The 19527-nt window shown below is 42.2% G+C and overlaps 1 protein-coding gene across 14 annotated transcripts in view; it reads left to right on the top strand.

Annotated features, from left to right (window-relative positions):
* Nucleotides 1–19527, top strand: part of LIMCH1 (LIM and calponin homology domains 1) — a 328015-nt gene that overhangs the window by 238377 nt on the left and 70111 nt on the right. For 7 of the 14 annotated variants that reach the window (XM_040484986.1, XM_040484961.1, XM_040484967.1 and 4 more), the window contains exons 7-8: nt 1349–1544; nt 7427–7679. In XM_040484986.1, the coding sequence (XP_040340920.1) occupies nt 1349–1544; nt 7427–7679 (449 nt within the window). Of the gene's footprint in view, nt 1–723; nt 975–1348; nt 1545–7426; nt 7680–8782; nt 9050–17137; nt 17441–19527 lie in introns of those variants that run through there. The other 7 variants (XM_040485017.1, XM_040485008.1, XM_040485014.1 and 4 more) reach the window with 3 other exon arrangements.

Here is a 19527-nt window from a genome sequence, read left to right as displayed (position 1 = left end):
CCCTCTCTCCCACTCCTCCCTTCCCTCCAGGCAAAACCCGTGTGTGCCTTGTGAATTACAGCCTCCCTGTCCCCTCAGCACGCCTCCCGCGGGCGAGTGTGTCAGCGGGGCTGGATAGAACTGACAAAAGCAGCTGGCAAAGGCACTTCCTACAAAGGCATTGGCTCCAGTGGGCATATTAGTCAGCTCAGACAGTTTCCAAAATTGCTAACATGGAGAGAATATTTGTTTATTTTTCCTTTCTGTTGGGAATGTGGAAGGGACCTTCCTGATCATCCCAGGACATCCACAGTGTGACATTCCAGTCCTTGCGGATGAGAACATGCCCCTCTGCCAGCATCATCCGCAGCCCTCATTTTAAGCGACAGTCTGGAGGAGATTAAATTGAGGTTTATCTTTGAGTGACCGGAGTTATTTTTGTTTTCGTCAGCCTGGACTATTGTAATTAATGCGAAGACAGTGGCGGGAACAAGGCTTTTATTATAATACAAGGGTGAGGATGGCTTTGACTGACCTTTCTTCTGCTGGGGTTTCAGTGTTTTAGTATGTGCTGCTTGCGCTGGAAAGAATTTATAATCACAGGCTGTCAAAGACGGCCATTGTTCTCACTGCTCTGAACATGTGGGTCAGCCACAAGTGCTTTCAGCTCCCCCAGCGCCAGGAGCTGGCCGAGAGCGAAAGCATGCCTGGATTCTTCTGAGGCATCAGGAAAAGCATTTTGCATATTTTTCATTGCTTTTTTTTTTTAACTTTCTGCCTCAGAAAGACAGCTCCCTTTCAGAGCAGGAATTTCCCTTCAAGGTAGCAGGAGATGGAAGCATGCTGCTCCAGGACTTTACAGAACTGATTCTGCTGCAAAAAACAAATGCCGTGTGCATTTGCCAGATAGTGTAAACAGGAGCAGTTGCGTGGCTACTCTGGGGGCTCGGTCCCAGACCGGGCATGCGGTTATGGATTCCGAAAGACGGGTCAAGGTTAAGGTTTCCGGTTTTTATTTTTGCTTTTGTCTGTCACTGTATCCTTGTGAATCCGAATGTGATGATCTTTTACTCTTAATTCCTTTGATTTTTTTTTTTTTTTAAACGTGGTGGGGTAGGAGCTACTTGGATTTTTGTTTTTATTTATTTATATTTTGAAAGGCGCACGATTTTCTGATCGGGACAGTGGCAGCAGGGAAGGTCCCGGAACGAAATGTTGGCTTGTAGATGATAATCCGTGCCATGGTTTTTCCACGCTGACACTACATGTGGGATCTTTGGAAGATCACTGGAGACGGATTTTCCTGGCGTTGTAGGCTCTCCCTCTGTTGCTGAAGTGTCTATAATCCTTTCGTTTTATTTTTGGACAGGAGACGGATGACATTGAGAGTCCTAAACGTAGTATCCGAGACAGTGGCTACATAGACTGCTGGGATTCTGAGCGCAGCGACTCCCTCTCCCCCCCTCGCCACGGCAGAGATGATTCCTTCGACAGCCTAGATTCCTTTGGCTCCCGCTCCCGGCAGACACCTTCACCAGATGTAGTCCTCAGGGGAAGCAGCGATGGTAGGTCGCAGCCTTCATACACTGCCCATCTTTAAACTAAACATTAGCAAGAGCCGTCTTGTCCCCGGTGGAGGGGAGGCGGGCTCCGTATCCACCTTGCTGGAACCTGGTAACTCTAAACGGGGAGAAGAAAACGTGTTGTCGTGTCGGTTTTCGTGGTCCTTAGAATCTGGGTTGGCTTTGCCAGCAGTCTGAACGTTGCCTCAGTGAGCATATCTTCTAGCGGAAAATACGTTACATCATGCCTCCCCTTGGTCTCCGTGAATCAAGACGCTGTGCAGGACATTAGCTCATAAAGTGTGCCGAAGGTTTATGTGCTCTGGGTATGAGGCAGGGAAATGTTTGCGCACCACACTGTATACGTGAAAATGAATCAACTTCCAGCAAACTGGAAATGCACTATACACACATAGGAAAGTTCTGAAGCTCAGGAAACTTTAATTGGCGGGGTTTTGGCAATCTGTTCCATGCCTGTGATACCTGACCGTTGGCTGGAACCACGCGGGTGGCCCTTAATGTACACAACCCAGACTGCCTCCTTGCTCTGAGTCTGGGTTTGATTTAAATCCCATGGATTTTATATCACCTGCAAGGAATGATCATTTCTCTTTGGAGAAATGCGTGGTCATGCAACCTGATGTGAATTTAATGCCTATTTTCCAGAAGCTGTTTACGTTCTTTATCTTCCACCTTTTGTACTTTAGGAAGGGAAGATGGCTTACTTCTGCATGTATAAACTTGCAGAAAGACGCTAAGGCTGGTGGGGAATTTTTTATTTGTTTCTGAGTTTTTTAATGTGTTGCTTGATTGTTGCTAATGTTTCTAGAGACTTAAGGCTTCTCTCTGAGATAAAAATTCTCTTTTATGGCTAAATGACCCCTTTCAGCTATAACATTCTATCTAAAGTACTTGAGTGTTTAATGTGCCTAGGTCCTGAGTTAACTGCTCGACAGCTAGTATCTCATTTAGTCCTCAGTGCAGATTATGAGAAACGTAGTTTCTCACTTAGCCCTCCCACAAGCCTGAGAGACATTTCTTATTTGTCTTTTACAGATGAACCTTAGAGAGGTTAAGTAATTGCCCTTGCGTTGTTAAGTGACAAATGTCAGTGTTATTAAGTGGTGTAACAATGTTTGCCTTAAGAAGCGTGAGTCCGAAACTTACACTCTTAAACTGAATTTGCGTACACTTCTGTTTACCTAATAAATTCTTTAAATTCTAGAATGACTGAACTAATGTTTTTGTGTAGTACTTAAGCTTTCCAACAAATAGATGGACCAAGGGGCCACATAGTCTTTGACTCCAAAAGAATCCCATGGTGCATTGTGAGCTGCTTGGGAAACATTTCTAAAATTGTATACAACATCTTAAGTACCACAGCCACAGTATTAGAAGTTACAGTACCAAGTGCAGGACTGAATTGAGGTTTTGGCCCCACCAAAAGGTGGGGATTTACTTTCACAAAACCTATCGAAACCAAACTATCTCCTTTTATTTTGATTGTTTTTTTAAATTATTATTTTATTCATCTTGGTGTTCTGGGAGTGGCAACACAGATCCTTTATTCTGTCACCAGCTTCGAGGGGTTCAGAGTTTATAACGAGCCACATCTTGAAGACATTTGAGATGGTAATTACTAATATTGCACTAATATGTGCTTGGGCACAATTTAGCTTGCAACAATTAAGATTGATAAGCTGAGGTCTTTTTTTTTTTATTTTTTTTTTAACATTTATTTATTTTTGACAGAAAGAGATAGAGCGTGAACAGGAGAGGGGCAGAGAGAGAGGGAGACACGAAATTGGAAACAGGCTCCAGGCTCCAAGCTGTCAGCACAGAGCCCGACGTGGGCCTGAACCCACAAGCAGTGAGATCATGACCTGAGCCGAAGTCGGTGTTCAACTGATTGAGCCACCCAGATGCCCCTAAGCTAGGGTCTTTTTATAAATATTTTGTCCATGTAAAGAAAAATATGAAATTGATCTTCACAAAACACCATCCATGAAAGAGCACCTAATATACAGATTTCACCAACTAGCCCGACGCCTTCAGGCTTATGTTCTTGTAAACTGATCAAGACCTAGTGAGGTTTTTAAAAAACAAATAAAAAAAAAAAAACATTTTTATCTGCCTTAGAAAATGTAGTATAATTTTATTCAAATAGGTGTTGTCTTTATTAGATTTTATGGTTTTTTTTTTAATGTGTATTTATTTTTCAGAGAGAGAGACAGAGTGTGAGCAGGGGAGGGGCAGAGAGAGAGGGAGACACGGAATCCGAAGCAGGCTCTAGGCTCCGAGCTGTCAGCACAGAGCCCGACACAGGGCTGGAACCCACAAGCTGTGAGATCATGGCCTGAGTCAAAGTTGGGCACTTAGCTGACTGAGCCACTCAGGCATCCCGATTTTATGCTATTTTTTAAATGACACTTACCAAGAAGATTGCTAGTCCTAATAAACACCTTTGGATTTAGAAAAACATTTTTAAGTCTTGGAATTTTATTTCCTAAGCACTCACAATCAATTAGGGAAACTCTTAGCATAAAATTCTCTGGCTCTATATTGGGGCAATATTTTATTGTTATTGAGGCCCACTGCCCCATTCGGTGGGGACAGTCAGGAGCCACTAACAGATGCCAAGATTCCATGGGTTGCTCCTAAGAGCTACCTGGTCGGTAAGCTGTGGTCTCCGGGGTCCGTTCAGCCAATCTGTCTTGCTAAATAGGTGCCAATTCCTCCCTTACCTCCACTAGCATTCCTCCTGAAGCCATAGAATGGACTTCGCTGAAGAGGAAATACAATTCACGTGCTTTTAAAATTAAGGGCATAGTTTATAAATATGATGTATTTTGTTAAATGAATACTCTTTTATAGAAAAGATGAGTTGAGGGCGCCTGGGTGGCTCAGCCAGTTAAGTGTCCCACTCTTGATCTCAGCTCAGGTCATGATCTCACAGTTTTGTGAGTTTGAGCCCCCACATCAGGCTCTGTGCGGACAGTGCAGAGCCTGCTTGGGATTCTCTCTCTCTCCCTCTCTCTCTGCCCCTCCCCCCACCTCTCTCCCTCTGAAAATAAATTTTAATAAAGAGAAAGAAAGAAAAGATGAGTCGACGGAGAGAAACAAGGAATGAGAGAAATTAGACGAAGACGAGAAAGGCACGGGTTGGGGGTGTACATGGCAAAGATAAGGGAAAAAAGAAAGACCCCCTATTTCCTGGAAGGGAGACAAATGTAGCCCCGTGGAAAGGAAGGACCAGACTTTGATAAAGTCATGTCATTGTCATCATGTGCTGTGTTGCCATTTCCTAACTTTGGGAATAAATAGAGGAGCCACCCTAGTATATTTCTACGTTTTCAGGATGAATTCAAAATCTTTTGAAGTCCTGGCCTTACATTAACTGAGCGTATACCTTACTAGGTGCTTTGTGCCATCTCATTTAATCCTCACAGCCACTGTGAGAGCTGTGTTATCATCTCCATGTTCCCAGTGAGGACCCTGAGGGACAGAGGGTTTACGTTTTGCAGAGAAATTAGACCCTTGTCCAGAAAACTACACTTCTTTCAACTGGGTCGCTCGCTCTGCCTCAGGGCATCTGCACATTAACTTTCCTTGAACTGTCTGTTGAAGACATTTATTGGAGGGTAATTGTGGGAAGGAAAAGGGTGATCTGTATATGTGTTAAGCAACCAATTTGAGGCTTTCACTAAGATTGTTACATATAATACGTTTTTATAGATACTGGACACAAATAAGGTTTGTAGATTATAGGATTTTAGAAGGGAGAAAACTGAGACAGCTCCAATTTATTACTAAGCCTTCATCATTGATCTAAGAATCATATTCTTTCATTTATTTATTCAACAAAGTACAGCGCTACCTCTCGTCAGGATGCTTTAAGCAAAGGACATTTCTCCAAGAGACGTGGCTCACAGAGGGAGGGACTTTGGGCTGGAATCTAGCGAATGGAAATTGGGAGTCCTGAGCTATTACTTACCAGCCACAGGGAAGGAGCTCTATCTGCCTTTCTGAGCCTCTGTTTCCACCTCTATAAAATGGAGATAATGTCAAAGCAGGAAACAAGTCCAAGAGTTTGGCAAGGCAAGGTAGTGTTAGTGTTTGTTCATAAAGCATTTCACAGGGGCCTCTAAATGTTACTGAGACAGACAGATATACTTGATGGAAGACTTGGGTGGGAAGGTGCTGTAATGAATCAAAAACCAGCAAGTACTGAAATGGTCAAAACTCCCTTCAGAAGGGAGGCTGAAAAACCAAGTTATATGAATAATTCATAAACTGCATATTTCATCTGCAACAATGAACAACTTGTTTATGGTCAATGCTTTTAACTTTTAAAGTCTTTTAAAAGCCATGAAATCATTTAATCTCCAGGGCAAATCATTTCATTCCTATTTTTACAGAGAAGGACAGGCAAGTGTTAGAACCAGCCTAGGAGCCCGCAGCTCATTAGTGACAGATCCGAACTCTTAGGACAGAAAGAGCGGCCAACACTCATCAAGCACTGACTCTGTACCAAATACTCTACCAACAGTTTACAAGTACCTGATCCGCCCCCCCCCCCCCCCCCCGCCAAAGCCCTCTGAAGTAGGTGGCATTATTATCCTCACTTTGCAGATTGGGGAAATGGAGGCTTCAAGAGGTGATGTCATAACGGCAGAGTCTCAGAGCTAGGGAGTGGCAGAGCTGAAAACAAAGTGGCTGTGGCCAATGACCCTGCATCCTGCCATATCTCTTGACTCAGTTGAAGGCTCTTTTCACAAATATAAAAAAAGTAAATGTTATTTGCTCTCAGCGGAGCTGAATAACCTATTCACGATGCTGCCCTTGATTAAGAGTTCCCAACGAACTTTTTCACACGGCAGCTACCTGTAAGGGTAGTGTTTGTTTCAACAACAGCGTCACTCTGTCAGGTCTTACCCATCTAGTGAGACTGAGACTCAGGAACACAAGGATACGATAAAATTATTGGGCTCTTGCCCCCAGAAAACCGATTCGGCAACGTTGAATTCTTTTGTGTTGTCGGAAACAGTCTTTAACCCAAAGCAGTTTGTTTATTCATCAGGTCTTCTGAGGATGCCCACTTGGGTGCAAAGACGCTGTGATAAGTGCTGTGAATGATGTAAAGCCCTTGTTCTCGAAATAGCAGGTCAAAAGTGTAACATGCCCAAAGAAAAGACTAGATTGGGCCATGGGCTTCACAGGAAGAAAAGACTGCCTCCAGCTATGGGTACCAGAAAGGGCTCTGCTCTAGAGGAATATGCATTTATTATAACTCAGACCACTTCCTGGAAGGCAGACCTTGGTGTCATCTCAATCTGCCACTTTCTGAATTCCTATTGTTCGTATATGTCTTTGCTCTTTGATTATCACTAATACCCTCCAGGTATTTTATAGATTGGCTAAAGATACCTCAAAGACAAAATGTTGTTTTATGACATTTCCTTTATAAACAGAGTCCTTTATAATTCTTATTTGTGTGACTGTCTCCCACGGTGCAAGACGTGCAACAACAGGTGCTCAGTAAAAACTCCATTGGTTAATTTATGGCTTTTCTTTTGAGAAAAGACATTTTGCAGAATCCTAGCAGGCTCTAGTTCCGTTGCAAATGTGTTGTGAATCATGATTCTCAGATACCATTAGGTTTATCTCTGTTTTTCCAATTTGATCCCCCCCCCCCATTTGAGTTCAGAGCTTTTCCCAGGATAGGCTAATTTAGACAGATACTTTAGATTTGTTAAGTGAATAACTGAAGGACGGAGTCCCCAGAACCCAGCGATCTAACCGCATCCCTAACACTCCACGCTTGCCTCTGGGAACTTTTCTGCAAGCCCAGCACGCCTTCTCAGCGCCTGTCTTCTCTTCCGCAGGGAGAGGAAGTGACTCTGAATCCGACTTGCCGCATCGGAAGCTGCCGGATGTGAAGAAGGATGACATGTCCGCGAGGCGGACTTCCCACGGTGAGCCGAAATCAGCAGTGCCTTTTAACCAGTACCTCCCGAACAAAAGCAATCAGACGGCCTACGTCCCCGCTCCTCTGCGAAAGAAGAAGGCAGAGCGAGAGGAATACCGGAAGAGCTGGAGTACCGCCACCTCACCCCTGGGTGGGGACAGGCCCTTCAGGTAAGGCCCGAGCCACGCCGCTCCCGTCCTGGCTTGAGCCCTAGCAGTGAGGGAACCACAGCTTCCACGCACAAACGAGCTCAAATGACCCTTTCAGAGCTCTGATGTAAGACTACAAAGGGAGGCAGCAGGACAGACCTTTCTTTGGAGAGAGATTGCCATGATCGAGTATAAGCTTCGTGAAGGCACCTGGGCCAGTGCCTGGCACACAGTAGGTATTCGACAAATCCTTGTCCAAAGAGCAGATTTTTGAAACCAGTTCTGTTGACAGACGTTGAGTGTGAGTCTGTCATCCATGCCCTTCCGTGGAGACTGCCCGACTCCCACTCTTGTTAAATTAGGTGCAGAAAGCCTGGTCTTCGTGCAAAAAAAAGGCTTTTTCTTAAATCTAGATACGTGGTTGTCTGGATACAAGCTCAAGTAGGTAAGGAATGCGTGGAACGTGTTTCAGAATCACATGTAGAAACTCAACAAACGGGCGGTACGTTGAACCACTCATCTCTTCTGAGAAGTAGCGGTGATTTTCCCTACACTCTGCTTATGTTTTTCTCTTTGTTCAGCAAGTATTTATTGAGCATCTAACATATGCCAGGTGCTGCCTTTCAGGCACTGGGGACTCAGTAATCGATAAAATAGAGTCTCTGCCTTCAAGAACCTTATAGTCCAATACAAGAAACCTAGAGTCTAGTCTACTCCTTTGAGGAAAACCATCCCGATCATTGCATGCTTATTTCTCATAATCCACCTGCATTACCCACAATTTCCACTGAGTAAACATTTTATTAAAAGTTTTAATTATTGGATAAAATGTGAATTTTCTCTTTCCGGCAGAAAGGGTGTTTTTTTTTTTTTTTTTTTTTTTTTTGCCTTTCAATACCAGTATTGAAATAACTCTTAATAATGTTGAGATTATGATGCATTGGACTTACTAACAAATTAATGGCGGCAGTTCACTTTCTTCACATCACCAGGACCATATTGCATGCCGTGACTTTTTTTTTCTTTTTAACGAAAAGTAATGTCAGAATGACCAGGAGAGGACATATGGTCTGCTCCCCAGCCCAGGCTGTTAGTTTGGTAAACCATATTGTCCAACTCACTAGCTATCCTGAGACAATAGAGGAAGAGGGAAGTGAAGTGGGGTCTCCCTGTGAAGAGGACCCAGTCGGCCAAATGGATCCTAGTGGGAAGCCTTCTGATGGTGGTTTAGAGTTACCCACTGGCGGTGGCAAGGAGCAGCCTCCCCACGAGGGGTCTGTGATGACACCAGCTCCCAAGTCGGAAGACAAAGATGCTGTTGAAATGCAAAAGCGCAGGAGGCTAGAGCAAGCTGGAATCAAGGTCATGCCGGCAGCACAGCGCTTTGCCAGGTTAGCTGTGCAGGCCAAAGCCTGGCCTGGCTGGCTCTGTGCATGCCTGGGGTTTGGAATCTGTCTGGCTTGGAGTTTCCGTCTTGTTTCCCACTTCCCGCTTTTCCCTTTGCAGCTCTCTTCCCTACGGGAGCAAATAGGAAATAGGTGCTAGTCTTCACCTCAGGGCATGCCTCTGCCAAGAACTTGGTTGTTTTCAATAGAGGAGAGGAATGAGCTTCTTGCTGCTTGATGAGACCTTGTCCTAGTCTCGTGGTCAGTCACTTGTGGGGGCAGGATTTACCCAGCAATAACATCTTCTTGTTCAGTTGTTTGCGGCTTGTTCATTTTCACGCTACTCCTAAATGGCTCTTGTCTTACTTTACACATCACTGGAAAATAGTTCCTTTGAAATGGGGAAGCCATCTCTTTAGAAAGAGTACTTGGCTTACAAAAATCTACTTCACTTGCTTTGTCCCAAGGGAGTAGTAAGATTTGTGCTTATTTGACTCCCTTTCTGAAGCCTGTTGATTTCAAAAACAAAGAACGGAGCAATTCCTTCTCTTAATCGTAACAAAGGCACCAGTATACAGCCCTGATGACTTCATATTACATGTGTGATGGAAACCTTCAGCAGCCGAAGTCACAGAAAACGATAGTTCTACAGTTTTACGTAGTGTTTTGAGAAGCTGGTTAATTTTTCTCATATAGTAACCACAAAGATCCTAACAAATTATAATGAGACCAAAATCTAGTTGACAAATTAAAATCCATAACAATGTGACAATTGAAATTCCTTTGCCACTTGCTGTTCCATTTAATCAGAAGAGGTAGGTGACATACCCATTTTAAGAAGAGTAAACTGAGGATCAGTGATAGTAAGTGACTTGCTGGTCTGAGAGCCAGTTACCGTTGGTCTGGTGGCCAAACTCAGGTGTTCTGACTACAGTGCCACATCTGCCTCTCATACATTTAACAGAACATTTGCCATGTCTCTGTACAATTCTAATTGTAGTTAGTGCCACATGGTCTCGTTCTCAAACTGAACGTTCCAGCATTGACTTACACAAATTTAATCCTAAGAGTAGCTTTGTATTGATAAAAAACCAAGGATATACGTCTTCCCTGTCTGTGGTATCCCACAGATAAGTATATCTGTCCTAAACATATATGGGCTTCTCGAAAACTCTACCATAAAATTGTGTTTGCATTACAAGGAGCTCTCTGGGTTTCTGAAATCAGGAAAAGTAATGTCATAGAATCTTAAAAAACAAAATCAAATCCAGATATCCTATACATTTTGGAACAAAGACCTTGTCAGATACATATTTTTTCAACATTTGAGCATCTACTTATATCAGAGAACAAACTAGATATTGAGAATACAAAAATGAAGACTATCCCCTTACCATGTATCATTTTCTGACTTCCTGCTTCTGTCTTCAAATCTAGGGCCCAGTGGGAGTAGGAGTATAGGTAAGAGTATGAATTTACAAAAAAAAAAAAAAAAATCTTGATATCCTTGACATACATTCCTTCATTTTTATCACACCTGTGATGTCTTTAAGCTAAAATTTACCAAAGATGCCATGATCTTTATTTTATTCTATTTTATTACCATTGTCAAAAATTACTACTCTGCCTGGTTAAAACAAATCTCACTTTTAAAAATGGATTTTTCTATAATTACCAATCTAGTTGAATGTTATGTATATTGGCTACTCGGGTTTCTTCTTCCATAAATTGTCTCGTATCCTTTGCCATTTTTTTTTTTCATTTAAAAGAATTTCATGTTATTGTGGTAAGAAGACTTAGCATGAGATCTCCCCTCTGAACAAATCTAACTGTACAATATAGTTTTGTTAACTATGGGCACAATGTTATACACTAGTATCTTTAGAATTTATTCATCCTAACTGAAACTTTATGCCCATTGATTAGCAACTCCCCATTTCCCCCTCCCCCAGCCCCTGGCAACCACCATTTGACTCTTTGATACTATGTATTTGACTCTTAGATATTTCATATAAGTGGAATCATGCAGTATTTTTCCTTCTGTGACTAGCTTATTTCACTTAGCCTAATGTCCTCAAGGTTCATCCATATTCTCATATATTGCAGAATTCTCTCCTTTTTAAAGGCCGAATGATATTCCATTATATGTAAATATCACATGTTTTTATCCATTCATCCATTAGTGGACATTTACATTGTTTCCACATCTTGACTATTGTGAATAGTGGGGCAATGAACATGGAGTGCTGCTATCTCTTCAGGATCCTGATTTCAATTCTTTTGGATAAATAGCCAAAAGTGGGGCCACTGGATCTTGTAGTGGTTCTGGTTTTTATTTATTTATTTATTTATTTATTTATTTATTTATTTATTTAGAGAAAGAACATGCATGCAAGTGGGGGAGGGGCAGAGAGAGAGAGAGGGAGAGAAAGAATCCCAACCAGGCTCTGCACTGTCAGCATGGAGCCCGACGCAGGGCTTAAAGTCACAAATCATAAGATAATTACCTGAGCCAAAATCAAGAGTCAGACACTTACCCAACTGAGCCACCCAGGCGCCCCAAGGTAGTTGTATTTTTAATTTTTCAAGGAACCTCTATATCATTTTTAGAGTATCGAAAAGAGCCACAAGAGATGAGTGGGGAGCTACATTGAGCTAACTCAGGACACCCAGGAATCATGGTGATGTAGAGAAAAGAAGAGATTGGGCCACTTCTGTAACTGCGAGGTTTATTTTGTAATGAAATACTGACATCTTTTATGACGGTTCCCATTCTGTGCACAAACCTAGAATCATGGTTAGTTTACAAATGTAAGTCTGATGGATGAATATTACATTTATGTGCTAATTTTTGCTGCCAACCACGTTTCCTGTTATCTGGCTTAATTTTTTACATATTTTGTCCAAGTTAGCTCTGTTAAGCAAAAATTCACAGGTCCATTAATATCGCCACACCTCGGATCCTCTGACTTAACACCTAAAAGTGGGTTCGGGAAAATTATGCATATTCCCAGAGACTGTCCCCAACGACAGTGCGACACAGCTACTCCAGACACCCAGAATTCATTTGTCGGCAGACTGTTCAGCTGCTAGCTCTCTCATAAACGTTTTATACATACCATGGCACTAGCCTGGCCTGTCTGTGTCTCTGTCACTTACTTATTGCAGCCTTCACCAGAGTTGAGAGTCATTATAAGTTTATCCACATTTGGAATCCTGCTTTTAATGTGGCAGAAGGTAGCTTAACTGGAATGAAGCACGTATCACGAAGAGGAAAAGGCTTCTTGGCATCTGGAAAAAAAGAATATAAAATATGTAAATATGCCGATGTCTCTTAAAACATTTAACCTCCGTCTCCTGTCTTTGCCATCAGATGGATTCTGGCCACCACATCTTTGAACCCAGCAAGAGGCCCAGTATATGTCCTGTGGCCCCTTTTGTAGCCTGGAAAGTCTGCATTTGTAGAGATGGGTAATAATATAAAGTCATAGGTGAGGGACGGAGGCACACAGACAAAGAACAAGGCTTTAATTTTGTAGACTGTTTTCTTGTTTTTTTTTTCCCCCAAGTCTTGTCAAACGCCTCCTTGTATTATTTCTAATACAGTATATAAGAAGGAGCAAAAGTGCATGTTATTCCATTTTCACATGAGTTTAGAAGCCTAGAAATCCCAAGCTTCCTGTCAAAACATATATTAGGAGGTATCTTAGCATCGAGGGATAGAGTAGGACTTCTTAATAAATGTGTGGAGTTTAATATTTCTTAGAGTCACCATTGAAATAAAAAGTATATAGACTATTTTTTCTTCTGTTTTAGTTTATGATTAAGTGAGCTTAATTACCCCCAAATCTGAGACTCTGCCAAAAATAGCCAAGATTTCTGTTTTTAAGAGGATAAAATAGGAACCAAGATTCACTTCCCCTGAATTAAAATGCCATGGAGATTTGAGTTCTCTTACTTGGTGTTTCCCATTGGAGAAGTAAACTTCTTTTATTTTTTTGAACTGAATTATAGGTTTCACGTGATTGTGCTTCTTTTCTAATTGTTTTCATATGTTTCAGCACTCAGTCTTTTCTGCTGGTCTGTGGATCTTCTCGACCACATAGTAATTAATTACAGAGGCGGGGGGAAAGGCCTCCAAGGAACAATAGACATTTTCAAAAACTTTAGAGGAAGGGTGGGTGCAGCTGAGTGCCAGACACATAGTCCTCTACACCCTGCCCCCCAGACACCTGTGTCACTGATTGTTGCTGAACCGATCCTTGGGGATCGGGGACCAGATACACACAGAGCTCGCGTGAGCCTCCGTGACTCTGGATGCGGCAGCACTGTTTGGGCACCGGCTGAGCGGGGAGGTTTCTGGTGTTGCCCCTGGCATTCTCAGGAGACCTAACAGGCACTTCTGGAGAGCCCAGTTTCTTTCAATAGGAGACAAACTGGCTGCCAGTCTGAGCTGGTTGCTTGAGTGTTACCAAGTGAAAAGGGGTGAAAGAGAATGCCAGTTCTTCCTTATTTGAAATCATTATCTCGTTCACTTTGAAATATAGAACTCCGAGAAAACAGCCTTTTCTTTCCCCTCACCTGCTTCGTTCGAGCCCATATTCTCTCCTACAGAGATAGCCTTCCATGTTCCAGAGGAGGCTGGACAGGGTTGCCAGGTTGGAGGCGGGGCTTGGCATTCCTTGTGTCGCACTGCACTGTATTCCTTCTCAGCGAAGCGGTGAGCTGAGCCCACAGAGTAGCCCTTCTTCCCAAAGTGACTCATCTATGAATGACTTGGAAAAAATAAAAAGGTCAGATCTCCCCCATGAATATCGAGCCAGATAGCCTGAGCCTGCCCCTTAAATTTGCTCTATTTATCTAAATTCAGATGACTGGGGCTGGAAGCCTCAGTATTCTCCTCTGCAAAGTAGGCATGGTAAGTCCTGTCTTACAGGTCTGTCATGTGTATCTGGAATAGACTAGCTACTCAGAGAGTTATAATTATTGAGAACTGAAGGAGAACATACTGAACCTTTCCAGTAGACTGCCCTTAAGGTCCTTCAAGGGAAAAAGAAAAGCACGTTATAAAAGGTTATTTAAAAATTTTAGTGACTAGACACCTATGAACACAATCCTATGTATCTGCCTTATACATACTATTTATTAGCACATGACCAGCCTTACTAGTTCAGATTTTGTGTCATTATTTTTTTCCTCTTTCTGTGAGTCTTCCTTGAAACTCTGAATTTACAGGATTCAAGCACGTAGCAGAAAATCATTCATTATGACCGTTTTTTTTCAAGTGGGCAGGGAGTGGCTTTCAGTGGCCAATGATACAGAAAGCTTTCTTCACCCTCTTTTTTTTTTTTTAAGTCCACACATCTAAATTGAGATCATTTGAAACAAGTCTTGCCACACTGGGCATTTAGCCTAAAAAGAAACACCCCAGGGAGTTTGAGGCCTGGCTTGGGCTCATGTGATGCTGAGAACACCAGATTCTCCCTGCTCAATTGGCATCACAAATTGGCATGGTCATTTGCATAAATGCGTATGTTTTATTCTATAGAATTCTGCCTGAGTTGGGGGAGATTGTAACCCATGACCACCGCTGCTCAAAAACTGAATAGAGTGCTGCTTTTGGACTTAAGAGGTTCAACTAGGGGCCTGCTCCCCTCTAACTTGGAGTCAGATCAGCTGAAATGAGATAATGAATGTGAAAGTGCTTTGTAAACTGTAAAGTGCTGTGCAAGCATTGTAAGGTATGATTAGTTAGCATTCTGCTACCAGTAATCCCGGAAGAACATAGGGGTCTATGACCAGCAGTGCAAATCACAACTCCAGTCTAAGCACAGCACACAGGATCCCTTGATTTGGTAACCAAAATACTGCTCTTTCTCCTACTTCATAGTCATGGTAGTGCCTTTTTTTTTTTTTTTTTTTTTTTTTTTTTATATGATGTTCTGCTTTCAGTACTGTTCATGGCCTGGTCCTTTGCGAAACACATGGTACAGTGGTTACAAACAGAACCTCAGAGCCAGACTGCCTGAGTTTAAATTTTAATTTCACCACTGGCACGTTGACGTTGGGCAAATTTCTTAACCTGAAACCTAGTTTCCGTTCTCTTAAAATGAGTGATGCTAATAACACCACGGTTGCAGGGTTAGTATTGGGTTTAAATGAATTAACACTTAGAAGTAATTCTAGCCCATATTGGGTGCTCAATAATTGTTAGCCACTGTATTTATCATCAATATTGTGCTATTTATTTATTTATTTGAGAGGTGGGGAGGGGCAGAGGGGGAGAGAGAGACCATTTTAAGCAGGTTCCAGCTCAGTGCAGAGCCTGACATGGGGCTCAATCCCATGACCTTGGGATCATGACCTAAGCCAAAATCAAGAGCTAGATGCTCAACCAACTGAGCCACCCAAGCATCCATGTGCTTTTTAAATAGTGCATTTTTGGAGAGATTAATTCAATGGCCTATGATTTCCATTGGCTATTCTTTATGGCCATAGTCAACCAACATCAGTTGGTTCTTGCCAGATACATTGGCTAAGGAGGCAGGAAAGCACCATTCAGGATTGGCCAGGCAGAACACTGAGGGGTTAGGTGTGCACCTCAAAGGCAGGATTTGATATTTTAAGAAATAAATTTATTCAGGGAGCAAAGCACCACCAACCACTTCCAAATTCTGTGTTTTAAATTTTTATTGAGAACAATGTCAGCAGTGAGAAGAAGGAATCTTCTGGACATGACTGGTGATTAGTGATTTGATTTTCCAAACGTCAGATGGAGTGAGGGCCTACTGTAGTCTTAAGATGATGCCCCTGCAGGAGCAGTATGGGGCCGAGCAGCTAACATGGGCTACCAGATCGACCAGGGAACACAATTTCATTGTTCACTCTACACCTAGTTAGGCTAGTTCAATTCCTTCTTCATTTCTGAGATGAGTTGTCCTTTGAGGATGAAGAATTTACTTTTAATCCTCTCTTAGAAATTGGATACAAAGTAGGTGAGCTTTCTTTAGATATCAAGATATTTTATGAAATGGGAAGAAGAAAATAAATGACAGAAAATGTTTTAACGTTTTATTATTACTTACAATAATAATTACTTAGAAGCAAGGCTGATCTTCTGAGTAGGGGGAGAGGAGTTTGTGTGAATACCAGATGGACATATTTGACCCTATTCCTATCCCACATGCCTCCAACAAAAACAAAAACTAAAACTAAAACTAAAACTAAACTAAACTAAGTGAAAAGTCCTGGTATTCCACCATTAAATTGCATTCAGGGGTTTAAAACTTGGGGCCTTCTCTTTGAAAATGGAAATGGTGCAAAGTAGTAATTTTTTAGCCATTTTGGCAAAATGTTTTACGACAATTTACTTGACATTTAGCATACGATGAAGAAAAGCTGAGAGGTGGACAGTCACTGAGGTAGAAGATAGAAGACAGAGCTGCTCACGGGAGGGTTCAGGGCAAAACAAGCACTTATGCCTTGGGTCTATCCTGTGAATGGCCATAAACTATTCCAGATGTTTCAGGTTAGCTCAGCTCTGCAGAAAGACCTTCTTCACACTTTGCAATCTGGCACATATACTAGGTTTGCTGTTCCCCCAGCTGCATACATTAGCTTTCCCTCAGCTCAGTTTCTTGGTGCCTCAAATTTTTGCCCTATCACTCAAAAACAAATTGAGTACCTGTTGGGTGTGTTGCTCGTGTGCTAAAGGAAAACAAAACAAAACAAAACAAAACAAAACAAAACAAAACAAAACAGCTAAAAGCTTTCATTCTTCCCGGTTTTATGAAAAGAGTTTGGAGGGTCATGCTCAGAGCCATTTAGGGTCCTGCATTGCTGATGCTGATGGGGCCCTGTCAATTACATGAATTTTTAGTCTTGCTAGTAGCTGGCTGAATTCAAGGTTTTAAAACCCACCCTAACGATGCTACAACTCTGGACTAAAATAGTAAACAGATGTCACCTACACTAATGATGTTGAGAAGACCTTTCACTAACAACACAGCTGTGTGTCTGGAGATGGGGATTTAAAAAAAAAAAAACCATTCGGTCTGATCACGTGTAGAGTTCTATTTAATTTTGCTCTGGCAGCCACAAGCAATTAAGTAATGAGAAAGAAGCCGTTCACGACATTATCCTTCGCAAAGAAAACCCTTTCCTGACCCACGAATGGGGCAAAGATCCGCAGTCAGAAGATGAAGTTGTGTGTCGACGGCCTGATCTTGAGAAAGACGATTTTGCTGCAAGGAGAGCGAGGATGAACCAGACAAAGCCACCGGTGCCATTGAACCAGCTCCTCTATGGGCCTTACCGAAAAAAAGAGGCAGAGAGATCAGATAGCAGCAAACAACTCTCAAAGGGAATTTCAGAAAAGAAAAGTCTAGAATATAAAAGGTGTGCACTGTGTGTGTGTGTGTGTGTGTGTGTGTGTGTGTGAGAGAGAGAGAGAGAGAGAGAGAGAGAGAAGGGAGTGGGGAGAGAGAGCATAATTAAGTGAAGGTGACTTGTGCCATAGCCCCCCATTCCTTTCTTTCCTGCCTCGATGACAAGGAATTGGTAATGGTTGATTTTGAAGTGGAACTCCAAAGATCCAATCTCCCTAAAAGCAGTGGCAGAAAGTAGAATGGCCATGTCCAAACTAGAGCTGAACTTACCAAATAAACTTTGAGTTCCAGTGGACACATCACCACATATGATTGGTGTTGTTGGCACAAGCAGACATGTGCCATTGGCTCTCAGTGACAGCCACCTCTCACGGCTGCTCCAGTCCGTTAACAGGAAGCTGAAAACACTGTTATTCCTTGTCTGTAGGCTCTTCTCTCTGATTAGCTCCTTTTAGATATTGAAAGGGGGAAAATGAGGCTTGCTCTTTCTGCGTCCCAGTGAGATTACTTAGGCATTTAATCATGGAGATTTCTTATTACAAAAAAAAAAAAAAAACCCTTCTCAAATGTAATATACTTCCATTTGTTCTATTATGGAAATTGTTTTTAAGTGAGTTTTCTTCTCCCAACTTTTTCCCCATCCTCTTAATTCGGGAAAGGAAAATTGTAGTGAAATGGGTTTTGGCTGGTGATTTTCATCCTTGGAGGGATATGATTTTATTTAAGGTGTCACCTTGCTAAATTTCATCCCACAGAGTTGATCATTCTTATATTTTTTCCTTATATCAAAATCAGAGATTTGCATCATCAAATTGCCATCCCTTGGCCTATTGTTTAAGAGGTTTGTAAATTCTGTTGAATGAAGAATATAAACATCTTAACTGTGTTTTACACGATTCAAATGGTTCTTTGGACAGAGCCACTGAGCTCAGTGGAGTTGTTAGTGTTGTCGTTGTTACTGTTGCCACTGCTGTTGTTCTGGGAGGTACCAGATACAAAGTGCATGGAAGATCCTCAGATGTAGAACAGGGTTTAGAGCACAGAGGCCCTGGCATGGTTTTTTTTAGGACACATTATAGCTTCAGGAGTCTCTGGCTCTGTGCCGTTCCTGTTGGCATGCCTTGTAACAAACCATTCTAGGAGGGCCTTGTGGGAGGGATCAGTTGTTGCACATGAAAAAAGGACTTCTAGACAACGGGCTGGCACCAAGGCACATTGATGGTGATCAGCAACTTGAGTTAGGAAAAGGAATAGCTTTTGTATCTCCCTTTTTTCCTTTCTCCTGCATGCAATTTTAATTCCTGGTATTTCCAGCCTCATTTGTCTGTTGTCACCTGACTCTGTGTTTGGGGACACAGCTCTGAGTCTGGGATGGCCCATGACCTCTTGTGAGAGCATCAAAGAACGGATGAAAGAAGATAAGGCCCCTCGTGGCTCTCGGCTCTGCCCTTCCTTCATTCCCTTTCCCAAACTAAAAGTAAACATCCTACTGGCAGAGGCTTTGCAAATACACCGTGTCATCCAGGTAACAAGAGAATACCTCACAGTTTTCTCGCTTGGATGATATATTTTTTTAAAAAATAAATAGTCCTATTTATGTAGGTTTTTGAGATTTTCTATCTCAAGAGGCGTATTTAATTGGAAATTGATCTTTAATGCCATAGAATGTTAATGCACGGGGATGTCACAGCTTCTTCGATGTAGATTACAGCATTGTCGGCATTAGCCACCTGACATCCACTTCTTGGGAGAACAATTGAAAATATCAGTGTTAACATCAATAAAGATGACTTATGAACACAAGAGACAAATGGGTATTGGCTCTGTAGGTCCAGATAAATGGGATACACTGTTTATTCTTCAGGTTTACATCACCCAAATCCAGCCGGTGCTATCGGGGACCAGAGGCTGAGTTTGAACATAAAAACTCTCTGTTCCGAATTGACTTCAGTGTACTTTCTGGCAGTTGTGTGTTTACGGTTGAGATGTTTAACATGTGAATGACGTTCCAGCTATCTCCGAACTAATCCTAGCATTTGGATCATGCAGAGCTCGTTACTAACATTTTACTGGTGCTGTAAAAGACATTCCAAAAGG

Source organism: Herpailurus yagouaroundi, unplaced genomic scaffold, assembly GCF_014898765.1.
Source record: "Herpailurus yagouaroundi ecotype Mexico unplaced genomic scaffold, PumYag 28, whole genome shotgun sequence".
Lineage (NCBI taxonomy): Eukaryota > Metazoa > Chordata > Mammalia > Carnivora > Felidae > Herpailurus > Herpailurus yagouaroundi.
This window is presented reverse-complemented; position numbering and strand designations above follow the sequence as displayed.